Here is a 10,615-nt window from a genome sequence, read left to right on the forward strand (position 1 = left end):
ATTTGCTGCCAAACCATAAAATTAGCTTGTGAATTCTAGTTTCTCAAGCAAAGGTGTGAATTTAGCTTCAAACCAACCAGAGAAAGAAGGGCTGATACTGACTCCCAGATATCTAAACCCTGAATCTGACAGACAAAATGGCTCGTCTGCGTCCTGAATCTGTTTTGTCTTGGCATTAAAAGGGAATCATGCTTTTTGAATAGTTCATCTTACAGCCTGAAAAATGGCTGAAGTCACCCAGGATCTTCAAACCCTCAGCTGTACAAGATAATGGGTCTGATAAATAAATCAAAAGATCATCAGCATATCAAGAAACCTTGTATATTGACTCACTCCTGCTAGCATGAATGGACTGTGTAGTCTTCAGTTTTATTGATAGGGGCTCAGTCACTAAAATAAACAGTAGTGGGCTCAACGGGCAGCCTTGCTGCGCTGCATTCACAGTCCAATACGGAAGTGGGAAAATTGTTTCTTCAAGTATGGGTGATAAACGTAACAATCTGACAATTTAAATGTTCTAATAGATGAATTGTATAGGAAGTGTTGTGTTATATATCTCAAAGTACCCATGTTTCCTGATGTCAACATAATTGGGGAAGGCTCTGAGCTTTCTTTGCTATGCTGTCACTCACAACTCTACACCCTTTTCTGTCGAGCCCATGCCCCCCACACCATAACAGGGCCAAAAGTTTGAACCTGGAAAAAATATGATCTGTAAGTGAAAAAAAATCTGAACCCAAAAAAAGATTTGAATGTGAAACAAAAAGATTTTAATCTGAAAACATAAAACCTGGACTGAAAAATAACACCACCTTATTTTTAGTTTCAGTTCAGTGTATTTATTTTTTCAAATTCAGGATCAAACCATAAACTTTTAGTTTCAAATGTATTTTTTTTCGATTAAGTTTTTTTTCAAATTAAAAAAACAAAACCTTTTGGCATGGTTTTGTCTCTAACATTCCGTAACTTGGATATAGGCTACGTAAGCTAGGCTTGTACTTCCAGCGTCTCCTCAAAATCCTCCGTCTCTTTAATGAAGTTCCAGCAGTGCTCTCGTGCAGATTCCCCATGCTCGCAGTAGCACGCGCACAAGACCTTTCAATTTGCTGTTTGAGAACCAAAAACCTGCCCTTCTTGGTGAGCTCAGCCAAATGAATCATATCACTAAAAAGAGCATGAACTCCCTTGATTATTATCCTGTGGTTATAGCAAAGTCTATGGTTGGTTTTGTCCATTTGTAAGCATAATGTGTGACAATGAAGTCACTACTCTTAAAAAATGCTGGTGTATTCTTAACCTAACATCCAATGACTTCAACATTTGCATTTTGGTGCTGTGAAACTTTGAATTTCTGTTTCACAAACTGTCACATAAAAACACAAAATACTGACATTGTATTTTTTCTTTTATTGAGGTGTCACAAGCCATTCAACACAGTACTCTTAGGCTGCTGTTAAAACATTAACATTTAGGTCCCAGATCCAGGTCCACAGCTTGGATAATGTTGAAGAGGCAATGAAACAAATACAGTAAATAAAAAACAAAAAGGCTGTGATTGTTAGAATAATTGAGTAGGCTTGTGAGGAGGACGTTTTAATTATAAACCAGGATGCCATCCCTCACGAGAATGGGGAAAAAATGTTTTTACAAATTTGTACAATGGATGCCTACACAACAGATAAGTGCTGATAAATATACAGTAATGCATTTATCTGCCTTCAAAAACCGCAAACCAAAGACCAACAACAGCAGTACTGTCAAGCAAATAGTTTACATCTGCCTTACACAGGAAACTAGCCCAGTGACATGAGGCCAGTCTAAAACAACAGTGCAGCTGAATTACTCCGTTACCGTTCTGAGACAGATTATATTCCTGGAGGGCATTCAAGCAAACATTCACATTGTCAAACATGGCTCGAGGCCATACAGTTTTTTTAGTGTTGCATTAAGTGTGTTATGCTATTTCTGAGAAAACACTGAAATGGTTTTAAATCAGAAATTACTGAGTGCAACCAAGTTACAGCAAAATAATGAAGCATACATACAACAAAATACAAGCACTTCAGTTCCTGCATGTAAGAAATCCTGATGAGATTCTCTTTAACCATGTTATTCAGTATATGCAACGGAGAGTTTCCAGATATACATAAATAGACTTATTTACAAAAAATAAACTGTACACTTCTGTACCCTGAGCACCTTTCAGTGCCCTTACAATACCTGTCTCAACTAAATACAGATATCAATACTTAAACAAGAGCAATCTTTGAACTGCAACAAACATGAATATCTTATAAACAAATCTTTAACTCAGACACTAAAACTGCATCTAGCAACTCCATTCACACCTTTACGAGACACAGAACATTCAGGGTTTTGCTCTTTTCTTCCTTAACAATTGTGCAACTGGGCATCAACTCAGTGACACTTGAGCAGCAAGTCTCTTCTAGCTAGTGAAACCTCCACCACAGACAGTTATAAAGAACTCCAATTTTTCAATGCTTGTAATTCAGCTGTTAAAACTGAAAAATGGTCCATAACCAATTAGAGGCTGCTGGCTTTACGCAAGTGGTAAAAAATGCAACTTCTCCAAGTTCAGTTATACAAGAAAACTTGGGAATTTTAAACAGCTGGATAGATGTCTCAATGGCAGAAAGTCAGGGACACTCTTGAGCTTTTAGCTTACATAGGTCATGTTGCACTGTATTTTGCACAGCAACTGTATGCATGTCATTGTTAATTCCTTTCTGCCATTCAAACATGTCTCTATTTTAAACACCTATAACGCCTGAGACGTTCTGTCAGATAAAACGTGTATAAAGAGGACGTTTTTCATTTAGTGCACATCATGAATTCACAGCCCCTTAGTCCCCAGAGGCTAATAAATATCATGCTACTCTCAATAAAATATTAGAGTCCTTAGGTATCAATGTCTGGGAAAATTGTTCTTTACAAATTTTTCACAAGGGCACCACTATTCGATTGTATTGCACACTTAAAACAGGCCGATAGACCCGCACTTTTCCCTCCAACGTCCTGCTGATTAAGCCCAGCGACCACTAGACACAAAACTTCTACTGAAGGAGAAACTTGCGTCCGAACTTTGGTGTTTTCCCCAAGCCCCAAAGGGTACCACAATAATGGTGCTGTTGTCCTCTGAGCCATACTGAAGAGCCTAAGAGAGGAGAAAACAACAATTAATCCACAAGATCAGAGCTGACATTACAGCAGATTTTTAAGCTTCAATAGGATATTAGTTAAGAAAAAATAAATAAATAAAAAATCATAATAATACAATAACCTGGCACGCCAGTTGAATTTGTTTCACACAACCATCTGGAAAACCACTCATATACAGCATTTGGGAAAGGGCAGAGCCTTTGGAAAAAATAAAAACTCTGAGGGTGATTGGATAAACTTTCTGTCATATCTTTACGGGCCAATCGGAGTAACAGAACACGTGACGTAGCCGCTACTGAGCTGCACCCCTACCGAAGGAGTAAACTCCATACAGAGCTGCATAACGCAAACCATGGCGACTGTAGACATGTCAGTACACGACTTTTGTCATTTTTGAAAAGAAAACAATTCATTGCTGTTCTTTGTTCTTTTAACAAAGAAATGTCGTCAAGTTCTGATAAAACTGGCGCTTTAGCGGCATCCACGATAATGTCTTCCACCAGAATTGAACCGGCCTTTTGTCGCTGCTTGCTTACGTCATGACTCCGCCGCGCCTGAAATCGCTGCCCTGTGCGCTGATTGGTCATGTCACTTTCTAACTAGGTAATTTATGTTTTTTTTGCTACCAAACTAAGAGTACTGTACAAAAAAATTGGCAATCAAAATAATAATATCTTGTTTTCAAACTCCCTGAAGAATTTCGGCAGCAAATAGCAGTACCAATAATATCCCAGCCATCTGTTATAGTGCAAGCCTTCATTAGCTGACAGCCAGCTGATTCACTCTCAGCACGCTGTTGGCCATGCTGCCTTATTCAAACGGCTCTTTCCTGACCAAGCTCTACTGCTCTCTTTGCAAGCTGCTCTTGCAACCTTTCTCCACCCCAGCTCCTCCTTCATTCTGCCTCTGATTTAATCAATGTTGTGTACCTTGTCTTGTTGATATTAAAGGGGCCCCAATGTCTTTACATATTTCTGTATGTGGCCCTCAGTGGAAAAAGTTTGGACACCCCTGACATAGGGGAAAGGAGCCACAGGCTGGACTTGAAACCAGTCTGCCCACATCCATGGGACACACCTTAACCAACATTAGCACCCATGAAAATCAAGAGATTATTAAAAATAATGTAATAACACTTTACCTGGTCAGATATTCTTTGTGCTGCCTCTTTTGGGTCAGGACACTGGCTGATGACATTACAAATCTCCTGGCTGTTCATAATGAAGTTGATGCCATCAGTCGTCAGTGCCAGGAACGAATCATGGACATGATGTAACTGAAGAAAAACATTTAAGGACATTTAATGTTAGTTGGAATTTCAAAGCCTAGTGAAAAGACTAGTGTATATTTGCAACAGCAGTTTATAAATGATCAAATCAACATAACCTCTGGTGTTTTTGCAAAAGCAGAAAGTAAAAAAAGGTCATCTATGAGAGTACATATTAAAAGTGTCTTTTTGATACATTCCACAGACTAAGGGAGGCAATTGCACATGTTATTTAGCAGATAAGTCTGTGGATCTAGAATCTAGAATATTATTCTTAGTTTAACTCCAGTTTCATAAACGTACTGATATTCTCTTGGTCTCAGGCTCGGCGATGACTCCCATATTCTTCAGGTCAAAGTCTCCAATGCTGCGTGTCATGGCCAACCTCCCGTTTACGTTTGGTTGTCCCAGACTGTTCCATGTGATAAAACCCCCACTTCTCTTTACCCTGGAGTCAAGTGAAGAAGCAAAAAGGCACAAAAGAAATACCTCAGATGTCATAGTGTGTTTAACATAAAACAGAGGCAATATCATTGCATTACTGCAAAAACAACTCAATCAGCATGAAGAACACCCTTGTTTTGAAGCTATTTGATTCATAAAAAAGCTGATCATACTTTATACTGAATATAAAGTTTCGAATAAAATGCAATCAATCAATACCCATACCTTTCCTTCTCATCCTTCCTCTCTGGAGTGTGGTCAACAGTGAGTTTAAGTGCCTTGCCCTTGCGGCACAGCATGGCACGGCTGTCGCCTACACTGGCCACCACCAGTTCAATGCCGTCCCTCAACAGGGCCACAGTGGCAGTGGTTCCTGCGTTCACTGCGGGTGCTACAGAGACATTAAACATAACATCAGAGATAGAACATGCTGTTTAAAAAGGTCCACACAAAAAATCACTGTTCACTTTGTTTACGACCACAAGGTGGGCCTCACATTCTCACATCCACACACTGAAACATAAACACAAAGGGGGGAGGGGAGTCTTAAAGTGGATTTACGACAAGCTAGAGATTATAAACAACAGAGGAGCAATCACACATGCAGGTTGAACTGTTGCAGCACAGAGTAAAGGTTCAGAGCATTTTGACAGCAGGGTTATGTCTAAAGCCCGATTCATACTTGTGCGTTCAACCTAAGTAGATCCTATGCCAAAGCCTACATGCTGTAACTTTTCGAAGCAAACGTTGCATCTGTGTTTGTGGTTTGGCATCCGTGTTGGCCAACGATTACATCACCAATGTGCTTGTTGGCATACAGCACCAATGCCATTGTTTTGAGCCGTTTCTGGCTTCTTCACGTACTTGAAACAACAGTGAGATGTTTGAGTTGGACGTACTTTTAGTTAAACAATAATCACTTTTTTATAAATGAGCACAGTATGCAATTCAAAATGAATTTTGAGAATATAAATTATTAACTTCATGTGAAACCAAGAGGCTGTAGCTGTTAGCTGCTGCTACATGCTAGAATAAAGCACAGTGTCTTCCTTAGGTTCAGTCAGAGGTACTGAGTGAACCAATCACAGAGGATATTTAACAATACATACATTTTTTGACTTGGGGCTAGAAATTTAGTTGGGGGAAAAAAATCTTCAAAACTTAAAAACAGATGCATTTTCTGATATATGTACAGTACTTAACAAATTTATTAGACCACCACCAAAAGTAAGGTTTATGCCACAGCTGCCCTAAATTAACAGCATTGGTAATTACCAAAATCATTTTTTATGTTTCTGCAATGGTTAATACACCAATATTTAGAAGCTCTTTAACCCAAATGATATTTTTAATGCTAAAATATAATTATTATTGTTATCCATGAATTTTCAAATTTACTGATTTACAAAAAAACTGAAAAAAAAAATATATATATATTAAAGCAAATGATTATTTCTTGATTAGTATGTCAAATTATAGTTATTTACTTGCATTCCTGAACAGAAAAATTCGTTTTAGTGGTTGAATGTTATGCTTGATTAATTTCTGACTTCTCAGAGAAGCCCAGCGAGCCGGCTCAAATTTGGGTATAAAAAGGTCAATTCAGTTTGAAATCCCTCATTTCTGTTCAAAATGGTAAAACGTGGAGAGCTCACTGAAAATGAAAGTCTGGATTAAAGCACTTCATGATGCTGGATGGTCTCTGAGACAAATATGACAGGTGGTCTAATAAATTTTTTTAAGCACTGTATGTTTGTTTTATTACCTCTCTGATATAATAAATCAGGTGACAAAAGAAGTGGTTTTAAATCTACATTTTTATGATGATGACTTAATATTCATTCTGCTCCTTTTCATTCAAAGTGGAAGAATTTTTCTGTTGAATATGAATTGTTTTTTGTTTTATTAAATAAAATAAATAACTAAATAAAATAATAAATAAATGAAATATTCAGTGACGTTTTATTTTGTTTCCTTTAATCTGAGCAGCATATTAAAGTGTTTCTGATCATTGCTGCACTCAATCTTTTCTTTGTTTATTCAGCCATGGTAACTGTTTACTGGTTTTAAGAGAAGACAGAATATCGCCTTGAGCAACCTCTCTTACTGAACAATCACTGCTCTGTGACTGACACTACTTGTAATGTTCCCCAGGGATGTTGACTTTTGGTTTAAAACAGCAAACATACTGCAAGTGCCAGTTTTACAGAACGAGCATTCTTCTTAAGATTATAACTGAAAATGTCTTACATCTCATGGATTAAATGAGTCACTGACAACATACATCTCATTCAACTTGTCAACTTAAAGCACTGTCATACAAGAAGTTTTGCAAACACTTGGAAAGAGGAAAGAAGAGAAAAAGAGAGAGAGAGGAGTTAGAGAAAGATAAGGAACCTTCCAGTAGTCCAGGATTTAGGACCCGCTGGACTCTCCTTCAAAATTTAGTCTCCTGCCATCCACACTGGTGTCAAGGGCCTCCAGCTCTTAGCTGGGTCAGCAGCTGCCGTAGATAACATGCACACACACACACAGGCATATTGGGACATTTCACACAGCGTGACCAAAGATGGTCACATTAAATTTACACAAGCTTTCAGAGTAACAGATAATCCTTAGTCTACTTAATCAAAGCCAGGCTAACTTGAAATGTTTAAAGATGGTCATCATCATGATTTACGTATACTGCATTAAAATGTTTAAGGGATGCTTTATGTTATATTTAACACCAGTGCTCAAATATCTAAACTGCAGAGTGACAAAATATCAGCTGGTAGGCAACAAACTAAAGGAAGAAAACAGAGTCAATTCCAAAAAAACTTCTTTGAATAAATTAAACAAATCCCTGGATCTCTACTTGAATAATTTCTTAACTTTCCTTACTGATGGAGAGTGTGGTCTTACAGGCACTCTAAAGTCTAACACAGATGTGTAAATGTGTGCACCATTTACACAATGATCAAAGTATATTTTATATATATATTTATATAGTTCTGTAGGGATAGATTTACCTTAGTAATGTTTACCCAAACATGCACTCAGGTTTGTTTCCTTTAATTTGTCACCAATCTGTACGTGTAGATGCAGTATTTGGGGAAGTAAGGCACAAGCGTTTGCTCTACTTGTAGCTGTCAACTGTTCAGCAGTTATTCAGTAACTCTGGTTAAATGACCGACCTCTACCAAAGAGTGCTCGGGTCATGTCAGTTGGGAAATCCAAGGCTTCAAAGCCTAAGTAGAATGGGTAGATGAGGTTTTAAGAGAAAAGCAAAAATATAAATGTGTGTGTTTGTATACAGAATATATCTAAGCACATGTAACATAAGAGAACCTACCATTTGGGGTGAAATGTAAGTGCTTTGCAAAAGCTTTGTCCACTTCGAGGAAGGCTCTAGTTAAAAGCAACTCTAGGTTGGACTCTTCTGGCAGAAGGTCCCTGAAACAACCACCAAGAGAATTCATTAAGTATATCAGCTTCAAAGCAAGAACTTTTTCCAGTTGTTTGATATTTACAGACATTAAAAATGGCAGTAGTTTTTGGTTAAAATATTTAAACCGTGCATGTTGCAGTTACAGCTTGTGTAATGTCTCCTTACATGATGAATTTTTCCATGTACTTTTCACAAAAGTCTGCTGCTTCCGGTCCTCCATGTCCATCAAACACAGCGAAGTAAAGGATACTGTCTGTTATTTGGGAGACCTGAAAGCGGTCTTCATTCTCCTTGCGTTGACCAATAAGTGAAGCACATCCTACTTTTGATAAACTGACTTTGGGAATCAGTTTGCCATAGCGAATGCTGGATGGCAGCAGGATGGGCTCATCAATGCGATTGTCCCAGATGCCAAATGAGTCCCAAGTAGTAGGGCGGCCACTGCTGTCTGCATCAAAGCGTGTGTTGCTGTTCAGTTTCCCAGAGGGGCTGTAAAGTTGTCTCCAAATGACTTTAACCTGGAGTTGGCTGTCCTGCTTGGATGGGTGTGGGAGAATAGCGATCGGTAAAAGACCACTGCGACCAACATAAGGACCGCTGCACCTTGCCAGGCGCGCAAGACAGACTGCTGACATCCCCCTGACGGCACAAACACTGGAGAACCCCTGGTTGCCAAGGAAGAGGGATTTTCTGTCCAAACCTTGAAGACAAACAGAAAGTTAGTCGAGAATCCAAAGTCTGACGAAGATTAAAACATGCCTCCTTTCTGATGGGTTCAAAACAAAAATTTGACAACTATTTTGCAGCTTTTTCCAGTGCTTGTTGTTTTAAATGTGTAACTAATTTACCGTTAAGGCAAGTGAGGGAACAGGTTAGGATGATGCAAGCCTGTTAGTTATTACAAGGTGCTTTAAACAATCATCAGTATGTAAAGGTGGAGCAGACAATGCAGGGTTAAATTACAAACTTGAGCATAATTAAAGAATAGAGTATCTGACAGAAATGTATGTTTTTACCCAAAGAATAAAATTAATAAAACTGTTAGTCATTTATCAAATCATACGAAAAGCTCTATTTATTTATAATACAGTGATATAGGGAATAAGTAACTGACCATGATTTGCGTCCTCTGTCTGACTTATAATCAATATTTTTACTTATACAGCTGGTGACTCTGTGGCAAATGCTTAATTCTACCGTGTTTAAATTACGTAATGAAATCCTGTGTTTACAAACATGGCTGATGCAACTCCCTCTGTCATTATTGGATGATTGATAATAAATAGTACAGCACCTACAATAACTATGAAGCCTGTATGATTAATACGATACGTGAACATGCTCTGGGGTTACATCTATAAAGGTAAAATCAAAATATCTGTTTGGCGCATGATGCAACTCCTATCAATCAAAAAATAACTGCCTAAGCTGAGGGCAAATACGTATCACGACAATGTAAACAGAAATGTCACATGGGAATGCGCATGTGATTCTGTTTGAATTGTTGGTTAGTTTAGTTAACTTCTAGTTAAGAGTGACCAAAAACAATAATTTAACTAGCGCCTTTTTCGTTTAGCCGTCGTTAGCATTGACCTGTCGCGAATGCTATCTGTGCTACCTTTAGCGGACTAGCTAGCTAGCTGGCTGGCTAGCATTAGCTAGGATTTCGCAGTTTCGTAACCTAACCGAGACAATCCTCTTAATATCTGTGTTGCCGAACAGTAGGAAACATTACCTTCGATGGTGAGGGTTTGTATCTTAAATAACGTGTTTCAATCCTCAGTAAAGATCCAGAGGGGACTCGCCGATCTATCAATGGAAACCGCCGCCCTCGTCTCGTCCCACTGTCGCGGGTCCCCAGTGTTATCAAACAAGGCCTGTGATGTGACCGCACCAATCAGAAAGCTAGGAACATCTACGCCCTCGTCAACGCCTACAAATACAGAGCAGACGATTGGCCGAGGAAGGATTTATTGACAGCTAGGAAAGCTAATCGTTGGTCAGCATTCCTGGCTTCTTGCAGCCAATCAGATAAGTCTTATTAATGAAGGCTTTTAGCATTGGTGTTTAAATAGCAATTCTACATACACGTGTTTTCATTGTCTTCTCACATCATGGCAGGACCGAAACGTATCGGTAGACAGTACAATGAAATAATCCATATTTACCAGTGCATCAGCTTCCCGTAGGATCATCCCGCTAATTCAATTTATTTATCACTCAAGGAATTTGAGGGCTTGACTCCATTGGTATTTACGACTGCAGGGCACTGAACCCAGTGCTGTTGCCCTACT

At 38.7% G+C, this 10,615-nt stretch overlaps 1 protein-coding gene across 2 annotated transcripts; it reads right to left on the reverse strand.

Annotated features, from left to right (window-relative positions):
• Positions 1–1,382: 1,382 nt before the first annotated feature.
• ppm1kb (protein phosphatase, Mg2+/Mn2+ dependent 1Kb) lies at positions 1,383–10,188 on the reverse strand. 2 transcript variants are annotated; one of them, XM_041785155.1, is made up of 8 exons: positions 10,057–10,188; positions 8,487–9,021; positions 8,226–8,326; positions 8,068–8,121; positions 5,117–5,282; positions 4,751–4,895; positions 4,322–4,456; positions 1,383–3,175 (listed from the first exon to the last, which is right to left on the reverse strand). In XM_041785155.1, the coding sequence occupies exons 2-8, from the start codon at positions 8,954–8,956 to the stop codon at positions 3,044–3,046; spliced, it is 1,203 nt and encodes a 400-aa protein (XP_041641089.1). In that variant the 5' UTR covers positions 8,957–9,021; positions 10,057–10,188; the 3' UTR covers positions 1,383–3,043. The 2 variants fall into 2 exon arrangements, with proteins under 2 accessions (XP_041641089.1, XP_041641090.1); XM_041785156.1 differs by lacking the exon at positions 8,068–8,121.
• Between the last annotated feature and the right edge of the window lie 427 nt (positions 10,189–10,615).

Source organism: Cheilinus undulatus, linkage group 4 (genome assembly GCF_018320785.1).
Source record: "Cheilinus undulatus linkage group 4, ASM1832078v1, whole genome shotgun sequence".
In the NCBI taxonomy this organism is placed as follows: domain Eukaryota; kingdom Metazoa; phylum Chordata; class Actinopteri; order Labriformes; family Labridae; genus Cheilinus; species Cheilinus undulatus.